The sequence below is a fragment of the Typopeltis vanoorti genome, chromosome 7, assembly GCF_054136105.1.
Source record: "Typopeltis vanoorti isolate ZY-2024b chromosome 7, IOZ_Tvanoo_1.0, whole genome shotgun sequence".
NCBI classification, from domain to species: Eukaryota; Metazoa; Arthropoda; class Arachnida; order Uropygi; family Thelyphonidae; genus Typopeltis; species Typopeltis vanoorti.
The window spans coordinates 57,428,113-57,441,584 of NC_143555.1; the positions used below are offsets into that span (position 1 = coordinate 57,428,113).

At 34.2% G+C, this 13,472-nt stretch overlaps 1 protein-coding gene across 1 annotated transcript in view; it reads right to left on the minus strand.

Annotated features, from left to right (window-relative positions):
- cutlet (chromosome transmission fidelity protein 18 homolog) overlaps positions 1-13,472 on the minus strand; it is a 347,064-nt gene that overhangs the window by 96,174 nt on the left and 237,418 nt on the right. The window contains exon 16 of the mRNA XM_090395883.1: positions 4,887-4,998. Coding sequence (XP_090252009.1) covers positions 4,887-4,998 — 112 coding nt within the window. The remainder of the gene's footprint in view (positions 1-4,886; positions 4,999-13,472) is intronic.

Sequence of the window (13,472 nt, forward strand, 5' to 3'; positions counted from 1 at the left end):
TATCGAATTTGGCGCAACTGCAAATAGTCTTATTTCAGCTAGACTGAAAAATCTATCGAATTACGTCTTGAGGAACATGAGAGAGAGAGAGATGTCACATACAGCAGAACCATAGCAAGTGCCCTGTCGAACCATATCCTGAATTCTGCTAATGCTAATGGGGAAAACTTCATTCATCCGGTCTTATGAGACAAATCTTTCGATGCTATGATGAACTGGGAAGAAGAATTGTGGAACCTAGAGAAATCGTCCTCAATCAAGTACATCTCAACACTAACCTCAGCTATAATCTCTCAGACTGTCATTGCACTGCCATCCAACTTTGGCGTTCATGAGATGTTGAATGCATGTGCGCATACCTAACAATGGAGAGATACACAGAACGGCTTCAAATGTTAATACACTAATGCTTAATGTATAGTTTTATCTTTCTCAATTTTTGTTGGTTGTTCCCGCTTGTTATGCACCCGAAGAAGTCTTCTATGAAGACGAAACTAGTCATGCAATCTACTTAATTAAAATAGTATTTTTACTTTTATCTTTCAGCTTTCAGTCATTTTATCTTTTTTTTTTTTTTTTTTAAATATATAAGGAAGTGAAGCAATAAGACTTTGGCAAGAACACAGAAAAAAAAAATCACTAAAGTGGCAAAATATTTTGGAGGCTATTGAAAAAGCTTAGAAATGGAGGAAAGAAGTAAAGGGAATTGAAGATGATCAAGATGACATGAAAACTGAAAATAAAGATAATCTGGAGTAATTACTTTAAAAGATTGTTAAATGAAAAAGCTACGCAAGTTGGAAGAAAACATCCAAGAGGAATGCAAGCAGGAGCACATATTCAATACTTCAAGTAGAAAAATAAGCCACCAAAAATTGAAACAGTTGATATATTCAACTAGAAATCCTTGAATATGGAGGTATAAAAGTTTAATAGTGGCTACTGCATAATTCAGACCTGGTTAGAGGGCCTAATTTCAGATGATTGGTGTAGAAATCTCACAGTACTCATCTATAAAAAGAGAAGTAAAACTGAATGTAAACATTACAGAGGAATTTCCCTACTGAGTGTTCCTGATAAGATTTGTGAGCATATTTGAGAAAAGGCTAAGAAAAATTGGGGAAGAGAAGCTTGGAGAAAAATAAGCTTAGTTCACACCAAGCACAAGTCAGGATATCAGCTTTTCACTTGAAGATATAAAAAAGATAAGAAATCATGCAAATATAACAAGGATCTGTATTTAAGCTCTGTAGATTTGAAAAAAGCACATGAAAGGGTACCAAGAGAAAAGCTGCACAAAATGCTATAGTTGTATCATGTAATGGGATATGATATCAAGCAATATACATAGCTATATTTCAGTTATAATTGAAGAGGTATAGGAAGATGATTTCATGTTAAATCACATGTGAGACAAGCGTGCACATTATTTCCATTGCTATCCATCATCTATATGGATCATGTTATGTAGGAAAGTGTCATTTACCCTGATATCAAAACTGAAGATGTTAACCTCAGCTCTTTGCTTTATGCAGATGATGTTATACTCCTCAATAAATCCACAAGTCAGAATTCCCCAATTAATATGATGTAATAAATTTGGTATGAAAGACAGACTATGAAACTAGGCAGGAACATTGAGAACATCAACAACTGTATCCTCAATGGACAGCATATAGGACAAATTGTAAAACAATTCAGTTATTAAGCACAATCTTTAGTGAAGATATGAAATTAAATATGGATATAAACAAAATTAGCAAAGCTGGTATGGTAAGAAGTCATTTTAAATAAGAAAGAAATTAATCAAAACACTAAACTAGCTGTTTAACAGTGTTCAAACCAATTTTAACTTATTGATCTGAGAACTTAGAAATAAAACACTTGATCAAAGATTGGAGGACCACTGATATGAAAGTTCTGAGAAAGATTAGGAGAGTGAAGAAATGGTAGGAAAGAACTTGACATTGTTAGCATTCAGGAATGTGTGGGCAGAGCTAATCTCAGGTGGTATTGTCACTTAAACAGAATGAGAGGCAGGTTAACCAAAACAATCCATCCCATCCCCATCCCCCAGGATGGTAGAAAAAATACCCAGAAGAAGGCTATCATATATCAACCAAAAGATGGTTGATGTATCTGAAATTTGGGATCATGTTAAGAGTAGGTGGGTCTGATCTGGAGAATGTAAATGACATTGCATGCCCTTTATATTGGTATTTATGTCATAGAATTCAATTGTTAAAGTGAATGCGATTTTTTTTCTTGATGCATGCAGGGATATTGCATATGGATAACCTAATATAATGTTTTCATTATTTTCAAAAGCATCTTGATAACACATTTTTGTGCCATCGAAAAGTGTGGAAACAGCTCATTGGGCAACTCGATAATTTTTGCTCTCCAACCAATACATTGTAGGTTTGAATCCTGCTGCAGGCCTGGATGTTTGTGAACTTCTTTAAGCAGCAGATGAATTTCAATGCTCTGAAATCAGTATTCCACTTATTGACACTATAGTGACTTGAAAAAGTCCCATATTTGGTCTCTAGAACAAAGCTGCTGAATTGTCTAACCATTATCCATGGCATCACATGCCCATTTAGGTTGGGTGTGCTGTCATGTGGCTTTATGCAGCTTGTGTTACAAAATGCACATCAATTTGACTGTATGAAAGTTTAAAGAGTGCATAGTGCATCAGTGTCATTTAATTGGTCCAATGCAATTATCTGGATAACTTCGAATACTTTCATTTATCAATTAATATAACTTTAAATATGGAAAGCATAAAGGTCAAATGAACAATGACTATGTTTTATGCATGCTGTTTACATGAGAAGCACATACGGTTTAAGCTTCGTGGAGAGATTAGATTATCATTGGCAAATACTAGTGACACACGGAAAATTTGAATTTTGACGCAATTTTTAAATACAGCCATATAATATGCATAGAAATCGGAAAAAGTAATCATAGGATATTATTATTTTTCTGGACTGAACCAAAGGAAGGCTGAAATAACTTGTTTTACTTACTTATTCATACACAAGTTCCAACTTCCTTCAACTATAAACAATCATACAATCTGCAAAGGTTCTGGCAGAAAACGAGATATTAAGTAGATTATCAACACTGTTTCCCATTGTAGTATGGGCAAAAAAAAGTTAAGTAATTTTCTATGAATAATTTATGTCTATATCGGTCCTAAACTTGTCAATTAACATTTCATGCATGCAAAACAGACTATGACTCAGACAACAAAAACAGCGACTCATGACAAATGATAATATTCGATTGGATTGTTTGACACAATAACCAATCACAATAACTAATTTCTGGGTGCTATTGTCTCAGGGCATACCCTGCCTCACCTTCTGGATGGTTTAAAACCACTGGAACTCTAAGAATTTGACCTGTTGTGCAATCTGTATGTCTGTTCAAAAAGCTCAAAGGTGTCCATATTTGTGACCACACACCTAAGCTATTAACGCATAGGCAATTCAATGTTTAAGCGTCGAAAAGTGCCCTCTTCATGAAGCATTGGTATATTGTTTTAATTTTAGGAATCATGCAAAGCCAGGGAACAATTAAGGGAGTCTTTAACAGGAACAAACAAAAATTTAATATCTGTGATATTGCTATTCTGTGAGATGGGTGTGCACTGCACACCCTGAATATATGCCCAATATTCCTTGGGAAAAGGACTAAAATCAAGTATATAATTTCTTGGTATCTTTAATGTATAATAAACCCAAGGTAAAAAACTTTCTACATGTTTCTCTCATCCATAGATTTTTATTAATAAGGTCTAGCACCTTTTGGCTACTTGTATATGAGCTATATATGAATTCTGCATTACTTCAACCTTGGTATCTCTCCCAGGTCTGGCTCCCACTAATAAGACCTTGATGGGGGGGGGGGGGGGGGGAAACTGGTGGGAGCTGGCTTTGAGAAGCTCTGCTTGGGGATAGGTTTTTGCCTGTCTCTGAGTAGGGCCACCGCTGAGATTATGGCTCTGGCTGGTGGTGGGGTGAGCCTGCCACTGGGTAGAGCCAACGCTGAGAAGTTCTTCTCGGTGACAGGGTGAGCCTGTCACTGAGTGGAACAACGCTGAGTTGGACGGTCTTTTGGCCACTATGGAGTGCTATTGTCTAGGTCTAGGGATCGTCCCTAGACCACTCCATATTTTTAGACAGGTCTTTACTTAAATACACCTCAATAAAGGTCAAAACAGTCTGAGTAGTGGCCCTTCCCATTATGCATAGCATTATGTGGCCACACCTCCTCCCCTTAGTGCCCATAAGGGGAGGGGGTCTGCTTTGCATTATGGGATACACACTAAGGCAAGTAATATGAAATCATTAGCTGCTATATACAAGTAGCTCAGGCATGAAATTATTTCACATGCAAAACATTGTTTTGCTTCCTTGGGAAAAATGATTAAAACCAAGTATATAATTTTCTGGTATCTTTAAAATATATAAGTTAACTGATTATCCCAGCTTATCTTCCATTAAAATTTTTGCAAACCTAATTTATGCAATGATGGACAATTAATCGTATCATCAGATCTCAAGATGGAATCAATATACGTATTGTCTGGCAGTTTTGTATGTTTTGCAGAAAAAAGAAAGAGAGAGAGAGGGAGTTTCCAGGATGAAAATCCTGCTAAATCTGTATGAGAGTGACTAATTCAGCTTTAGTTGTAAAGAACTTGGGTAAATGTTCCTCATGTCTTAAAAAAGGATCTGCTGCATGCTACATTTTTTTAAAACACTTAATGCAAAAGGATTATCTTTTTAATTAATTATTGTAATTAATTCTACCTGATAATATGAAAGAACTATTGTTGTGAACAGTTGGAATAACCATGTTAACAGACTTACAGATTCAAGACGATGATCCTTCAAACAAAACTTCAAATAATTTTCGAACAAGCCTTGAAAGAGTTTATCATATTCACCAGAAGTCTGAACTGCACGAAGTACACTATAAAATCTGCAAAGTATGAGATAATTATATTATACCTGCAATCAACCATAAAATAAACAAATTTTTCATGGAACTTGTGCAATATAACATTTATTATATGCACATATTCACAAGAATATAGTAATTTTCTCACTGCAAATATTTCAACCAAAAACTAACTAGTCATCACCAGTACATCAGCATAGTTGCATAACTACAACAAAATGTTAATCCTATTCACAGAGTTGAGTCACATGCCAGATGCCACCTAGTGGGTGATTACAATGAAATACGATTACAATTAAGACCTAAATCTAAAATTAAGTGAATTAAATTAAAATTTCAAAAAAAAAATTTTTTTTTCTTTCATCATCATCAAATTCCTGCCATGTACCCTCAAGGGGTGTACAGGATATGATAGTACTACATGAAAAATTTACATCATTACAAAATTCCTATCTACAGTTTTCCTCCAAATCAGTCTGTTATTGTCAAAACTCCAACATAATCAGATTTTATATTTCTATCTTCTAAGGCACTTTTTACTGTATCAATCCACCTATACCTTGGTCTTCCTCTGGGTCTTTTTCCTGCCAACCTAGCAGAGAACACTTGTTTTGCAAATCTTTCCTCACCCATTCTGTTTAAGTTTAAAGTAAAATTTTTTTTCCAAAATTTTAAATAATTTAAAATAATATTTTATTTCAGATTTTAAAATAAAAATTAAAAAATAAAATTTTATTTGAAATTACTATATATATTATATATATATTAAAATTACTATATCATCATCATCATCATCAAATTCCTGCCATGTACCCTCAAGGGGTGTACAGGATATGACAATACTACATGAAAAAATTACATCATTACTAACCAAAATAAAAAATGATGGTACAACATATATATATATATATATATATATATATATATATATATGAATTACTATATTCTTGCAAATTCTGCATCATCAATAGAATAAATAAAGTCGTTGCTTTTTTTTTCTTTTACAATAATATTCAGCCAGGAATCAATTCATTTATGGTTTTCTTTGGAGATATCAATTAATCAGAATTAATTAATTCTGTACTGGTATCTTGTGTCTCATCCATACACTAGAAATTATTGCATTTCAATTTTATTTTCACTGTTTAAAAAAAAAAAAAAAGTTTTTCAAGACTAATTTTCCAAGTTCAAATAATGTTAGGAATATGGAGGTGATGCCAGTAGATGTATATTTTGTACATCTAAGTTTTGAAATTTTCCAAACTTAAGATATTGTAGTTCGTGTATTAATATTTAGCAGGGTATAAGATTTTGGAGCTGTTTCCTAGATTTCAAGCTCAAACCTTATTTCAGTTACACTATTATTATTATTTGTCACACCTCCAGGGAGTCCAATGACTCATCGAGGGAGCGCACCTACTCCACAACTCTGTCTCCAACAACTACTATCGTCATCTACACTTCTTAAATTAAAATAAAGTTCAAGGTTGGAAACCTAGGAACTGCTCCAAAAATCTAAGCCTTGCTAACTTTTTAATAGTACATTTCGTCTTTCATATATACTGTGCATGTACTAGCCTACCACTGAAATTAATTTCAAATATCAGTCCATCTCATTACAAAATTTCAACATAGCTTTTCTTCTGTTTAACAACCTGAAAAATCAATCCTATTACTAGTTGCATTTCAGTTCAAATATTCAAAATTTCAATCTGTATTCATTATCAAATCACTACACATTCTTTTCTGAATACTAAACTTCATATAACATTTTAAAATACTCATCATCATCAAATTCCTGTCATGTACCCTCAAGGGGTGTACAGGATATGATGGTACTAAATGAAAAATTTACATCATTACTAACTTCCTATCTACAAGTTTACAATTTTCCTCCAAATCAGTCTGTTACTTGTCAAGACTCCAACATTATCAGATCTTATATTTCTATCATCTAAGGTGCTTTGTACCATATCAATCCATCTATATCTTGGTCTTCCTCTGGGTCGTTTTCCTGCCAGAGAACACTTGTTTTGCTAATCTTTCATTCCCCATTCTGTTTAAGTGACCATACCACCAGAGATTAGCTCTGCTAATGCATTCCTGGATGCTCACAATGTCAAGTTCTTTCCTAATATCCTCATTTTTAATATGATATTGCCATTGATGCAATCGGTTCATGCCTTTCATCTTTCTCAGGACTCTCATACCTGTGGTCTCTAGTCTTTGGTCAACTGATTTACTTCTGACCCAGCTCTCAGATCCATAAGTTAAAACTGGTTTGAACACTGTCTTGTATACAGATAATTTAGTGTTCTGACTAATTTCTCTCTTATTCCATATGAATTTATTCAATTGACTTCCTACCATACCAACTTTGTTGATTCTGTTGTCTATTTCCATATTTAATTTACCATCTTCACTAAAAATCGTGCCAAGTAGCTGAAATATTTTACTTGTTCCACAAGTTCTCTGTTCACAATGCAGTTGACATTTTCTGGAATTCTGCTTATTTTCACTGTCTTTGTCTTTTTATTGCTGACCTTCACACCATATCTATTAGAACAGTTATTCAAAAATTTAGTCAGAGAATCTTGCAGACTTGTAGCGGATTTATTTAGAAGTATAACATCGTCTGCATAAAGCAAAGAGCTGACATTAACCTCTCCAATTTTGATATCATGTTTAATACTACTTTCCTTCAAAATGTGATCCATATAGATAATGAATAACAGAGGGGATAATGTACATCCTTGTCTCACACCAGATTTAACATTAAACCATCTTCCTGTACTTCCTTCAATTCTAACTGCTGACTTACAACTCACATAAAGACTAAGTATTGCTTGATTTAATGCCCCGTTGACACCATATAACTGTTGCATATTGAATAGCTTCTCTCTTGGCTCTCTGGCTGAATCAATCAGGGTTTTCTTCAAGGCTTGCCACTGAATCTCCAAGGTTTGGTTCCTGTTCACATACTCTTTCATTTTTTCTTCAATAATCATTGTGCATTTTAGTCTACAGTTCACATCTGAGAGCTGCTCAACTTTTATTCGCTTTAAAACTTTCTTACATGTTATTCTTTTCAGTACGAAATTCAATTTTATCCTGCTCGAGACTAAATTGTGATCGTTTCTAATTTCAAATACTCTGTACACTCTGGTGTCCTGCAACAGGGAGAAAACATCACTATCAACACAAGCCAAGAGAGAAGCTATTCAATATGCAACAGTTATATGGTGTCAACGGGGCATTAAATCAAGCAATACTTAGTCTTTATGTGAGTTGTAAGTCAGCAGTTAGAATTGAAGGAAGTACAGGAAGATGGTTTAATGTTAAATCTGGTGTGAGACAAGGATGTACATTATCCCCTCTGTTATTCATTATCTATATGGATCACATTTTGAAGGAAAGTAGTATTAAACATGATAACAAAATTGGAGAGGTTAATGTCAGCTCTTTGCTTTATGCAGACGATGTTATACTTCTAAATAAATCCGCTACAAGTCTGCAAGATTCTCTGACTAAATTTTTGAATAACTGTTCTAATAGATATGGTGTGAAGGTCAGCAATAAAAAGACAAAGACAGTGAAAATAAGCAGAATTCCAGAGTCAATGAGACTTTTCTTATTCCTTGCCTCTTCTCTGCATGTGAATTTGTTCACATTTTTATGTTGGAACATGGTATTAGTAATAACCAGTCCATGGCCTGAGCAGAAATCCAACAGGTATTTGCCATTATTATTAGCTTTGCTCTTTTCTCGAAATTTTCCGAAAATATTTTTGTATGTCTCACAATCACTTCCTACTCTGCTATTTAGATCCTCAACAAGGACCAACTTTTCCTTTTTCATTGTGTCAGCTTTCTCTAGAGCCTCAAAGAATTCTTCAACTTCTACCTTAGTAGAGCCTTCTGTGGGACCATAGGCACAAATAAGTCTCATTGTCCAGTTCCCCATTCTGATATTTGCCAATATCACTCTACTTGAGACTATAATACTCATCATCATAAATTTCCTGATAAGTACCCTCAAGAAGGTGTTCAGGTTACCATGACAGCACTACATGATTAAGTTTACATTATTAATCTCCTATCAGCAATTTTCCTCCAAATTAGTCAATTATTTGTGAACACTCCAATATTATCATATTTAAAATTACATGCTTCTAAGGCACTTCTGTCTTTTAAAATACTATTATCTTATTTAAAATACTATTATCTACCTTCTGTAGAAACAACATATTACATTAGCTTTCTAAATAGCAGTTTGTGCACAATAATTTCAGCAATCTTGTAACAGTCTTCGCAATGCAATGTCCTTTGCCTCCTAAATCCAACAAACTATGCTGATAAATGACCCAGAGATCTTTTTATCAAGCTACCCATCATATGCTGTTTCTTCTGTCCTTTGCGATTAAGTTATTTTCGAGCATTCAATGTATGTCACAGTGAACAGTTTTCTCTCAAGATTTTTCTAATATCAGGATACTCCAGGGTTATGTGCTTCGGTCAACACTCTTTCTCCTATACATTAATGTTCTTCTCTCTCTCTCTCACTAACCTCAAATTCATAGTTTTGCTGATGACAATGACAGTACTCTATTCCTCTTCTTCATTTACCAAAAACCTTGTAGTGTCTAAATGATTCAGGCTTCAAGATCTTCCATAATCTAATATCTCAAATACCGATTACCTTACCATTTTCCAGTGGGGTTAGAATAATCTAGCAAATTTCAGTGCTACCAAAACAGTTGTCTTATTTCCTGTATGAAAAATTTTGCTTTACCCGCTTACTTTTGATAATATTCAGATCTCCAGATCAGATCTCTTCTTCCTTTCCTTATAATTTTTATGAATCATTTTGTATTTTAGTACATTAAAAATGACCCCGGCATCATTTTTCTTTGGGTGGGAGGAAAAAACAATCTGGGGTATTCAAATAGTGACAAGCTCCAAGAAATTTCATGGTTTTCTTTTCATCTTTTATTTTTGTTGTATTTAGTTTTTAAATAAAACTTTTAATAATTTTAATTTCTTTAAATAGATTCTCTAATGAACAAGTGGAAAATCTGAGTGTGTTTATATTTTATGTCTTATAATAATTATTTATGCAGATGCCTATGGAAGCTTGGGCCTGTACCTGCTGTCACTGAAATATGTCATAAAGTTGACTCTCACTATAGAAAATTTGTAAGGGAGGGGTCATAGCAACAATTTGGTACAGTGTAGTTTAGTCTCTATGCAGTTTTCACAAACTTTTCATTAAGTAGTTTGTTATAGTGGGTGAGTCTTTTATAAGTGTTTGCTATACTATTATTTGACTGTAATATCTCTGGCAAGGCCCATTTTGCAAGATGGAGAGTTGCCAGGAATGCAATCACCATGTTAAGTTCCCCTTTATATATATATTTTATGATGATGATTACATAAACAAGAGGTACATCAAATTATGGTACATTACTACTGTGGACAGACAGAAAGAAGAAATTTATTATCATTTGATTTGAAAACCTGTGGATTATATTCCTTGAAAAAAATACTGGGGAAAGGGGGCAGGACAAGGAATGAATGAAGGAAGAGGAAGAGAAATTTCTTCTGTGAGTTTGGAGTTTAATCATGAAGGAAATGTTGGGTAGATACTGCATATGTTTAAACAGATTTAGTGGAGAAATTCATGATGCCAGCTCAGATGAACAGTGGTGGCAATGGAAGTTTTGTAGAAGACACAAGCAGCAGTGAACACCTGACTGGAAGTGAGTGGGTTGAACTGGTAATAGATAGGTCATTAATCGATCCAATTTTCTCTTTCCTATATCGAATCAAGTATTTTTAAGAAGCTCTTAAGGACACCATTCCAAATGCAAGAAGAGTATTCAGCACTTAGCTAGATTTGTTACTTGTACAGCTTGAAGGTAAAGTAACACCTTGGGCATGAGAGAAATCATAATTTTTTGGATGTTGAGGAGGCAATAACTGTAATTCATAAGAAAGATTCCGGTAATTGGACCACATGTTTATTAAGATAAATATCAATAAAAATTAAAAAAAAAAAACGATAATTTTTATTGATATTTATCTTAATAAACATGTGGTCCAATTACCGGAATCTTTCTTATGAACTGCTAAACCACAGAAACCTATGCCTACAAATAACTGTAATGTTTATGCTGAGGGAAAAATAGATGATGTTAAAGTAATCCCAAAAAGAGAAATCTCATCTTGTATAGAGATTTGGATTGTTATCAAAACTAAGACTAAAATATATATATATATATATTTTTTTTTTTGTGGGAAATAAAAGGCAGGTGGTATCTTGCAAGCATTAATATTAACAATTATATAATTATATTATCTGACTCATAATTAGGTTTAATGGAATGAATACGACACAGAAAAAATTTAACACAAATTGAGTAAACTTTATATTTTATCTCTGTTACAGAGACACCATCAGTGGTGTAATATTAAAATTGCAAAAAAAAAAAAAAAACACAGAAAACAATAAGTGGAAGAAATTAGAACTAGAAACGAAAAGTTCTATGAGCGGCAGCCTCTATGGGTGCTGTTAGATAGCCTTAGCTATTGGGTGAAAAGCCTAATAATTAAAGTTTCCCAAATCTTGGGAATTTAACACAACCATATTTATTTAGATATTAAATCTGTTGCTGATTCTACAAAAAAAAAAAAAAAAAGTCTTTCAAGTTTGTACTTGCTGCGGTGAAGCATAATAGTTGATTTCCATTTGATTCTGTGCATAGTATCCAATGCACAGAATCAAATCAGAATCAGGTCAGCTAGACCTGACTGCCCCTAGTTGTGACAGCAGATATATTTCTTGTGTTCTCCAAAGCTGATGTTGACAGATCTTCCATTTTGACCATAATATAATAAGTTGCAAGAACAAGGAACCTTGTAAACACCTGGAACAGAGAGGGGAGGGAGCAGATCCTTAGGAAAACAGATAAGGGCAGCCAGCTTCAGATGAGGTGGCTTGACAGCATTGCAGAAATTATATTTCCTCAAAGTTCTGACTACTTTTCCTGAAATGTTCCAAATATAGGGAATAGTAATAACATTGCTGCAATCTGTATACTGAGAGGGATGCAAGGAGATAGGAGGAACAATTATTTTCTTCATCTTTTTGGTATTGTAGTTATTGGACTGAAAGGACCAAGCAAATAAAAGAGAGTGCAGCTGTAAGGAAAGCCTGGTTGGAAGAGAGGTTGGAGGCTCTGCTGACAAGGTCAGCCTGGTTGGCTGGCCAAGTGGATAGCATACCTGCTCTGCAACGTTTGAGTCTCACTTGTCAAACACCGCGTTATGGGTATTTTACAAACACCCATAGTAAAAGCATGCTCTGAACAAACTTGTATATCTCCTTGAGTTTATAAGGCTTATCTTTAAAAAAAAAAAACATATTGTTGAGAGGAAAGGAGATGTTGGGAAAGTTTGTGTGTGTATGTATGTATCTACCTATGTGGCTAGGATTTCTGTAAACTGAAAAAAAAAAGATTGCCATTTGGAAGGAGTATGATTAAAGTATCTAATCACACATCTTTGCAATGGCAAACTAATCACATATGTGATTAGAGTATCTAGAAAAGGCAGGCTATTGTTATTTTCTTCTTCCATGGTGAACTGGATTCTGGGATGCTGGCTGTTGAGATGGAGGAGGAAGCTTAATGTGTTTGAGTCATGTGGCCAAGCAGAGAAATATAGACAAAATATAGGACCTATTAAACTTGCGTTTAATTATTTTTCTGCACTGTATTCATTCTATTAAACCTAATTATGAGTATAAACCTGTAAGCCTAAATTCTTGTTTGTTAAGGTTATCTGAATGCTCAAAAAATGGTTTGGAGATCAGAAATTTAGCATAGCTGAAGTGCTGATGTTCTCTAGATGATGTGGCAATTTTCACAGTATAAGGTTTGTCTAATGAGAAAAAGGAATGCAGCATAATGTCTTCAGCAAAACTGTATACTGGTTTGGTAGTCACCTGGAGGAGGTGGTCGACAGAGAGAAGAGGGTGGGCAACAAAACAGTCTTGTTGAACCCATGCATTAGTTACCAAGTAAGAAGATAAGGTCATCCACCATCATACATTCCGTGCATCCAGTCAGGAATTGGCAACCTACAGTTGCAGAAGGCAGGGGGAAAGACCAAATGATGGAAGTTTACCTAGCAGACAATTGTAAAATGTCTACCAGGTAAACATGTAAAAGTTTGGTGAATCAAGATATCACTTGATTCATCAAACTTTTACATATCATTTGTTCAAAGATGGGTGACATAATTAAGAAAATAGGGATCAACATTGTTGGAATACACACTTACTATTGTTTATTAGTTGAGAACCTTAAAAAAAATTTTTTTCACATTTGATGTCCACAGATGCTGTATGGTCACTGCTGTACCTCACATGGTTTTGGCAATGATGTCTTCTGCTAGAATAAGTGGTAGGGCTGTAGAATCCCTTTCCACACAAAG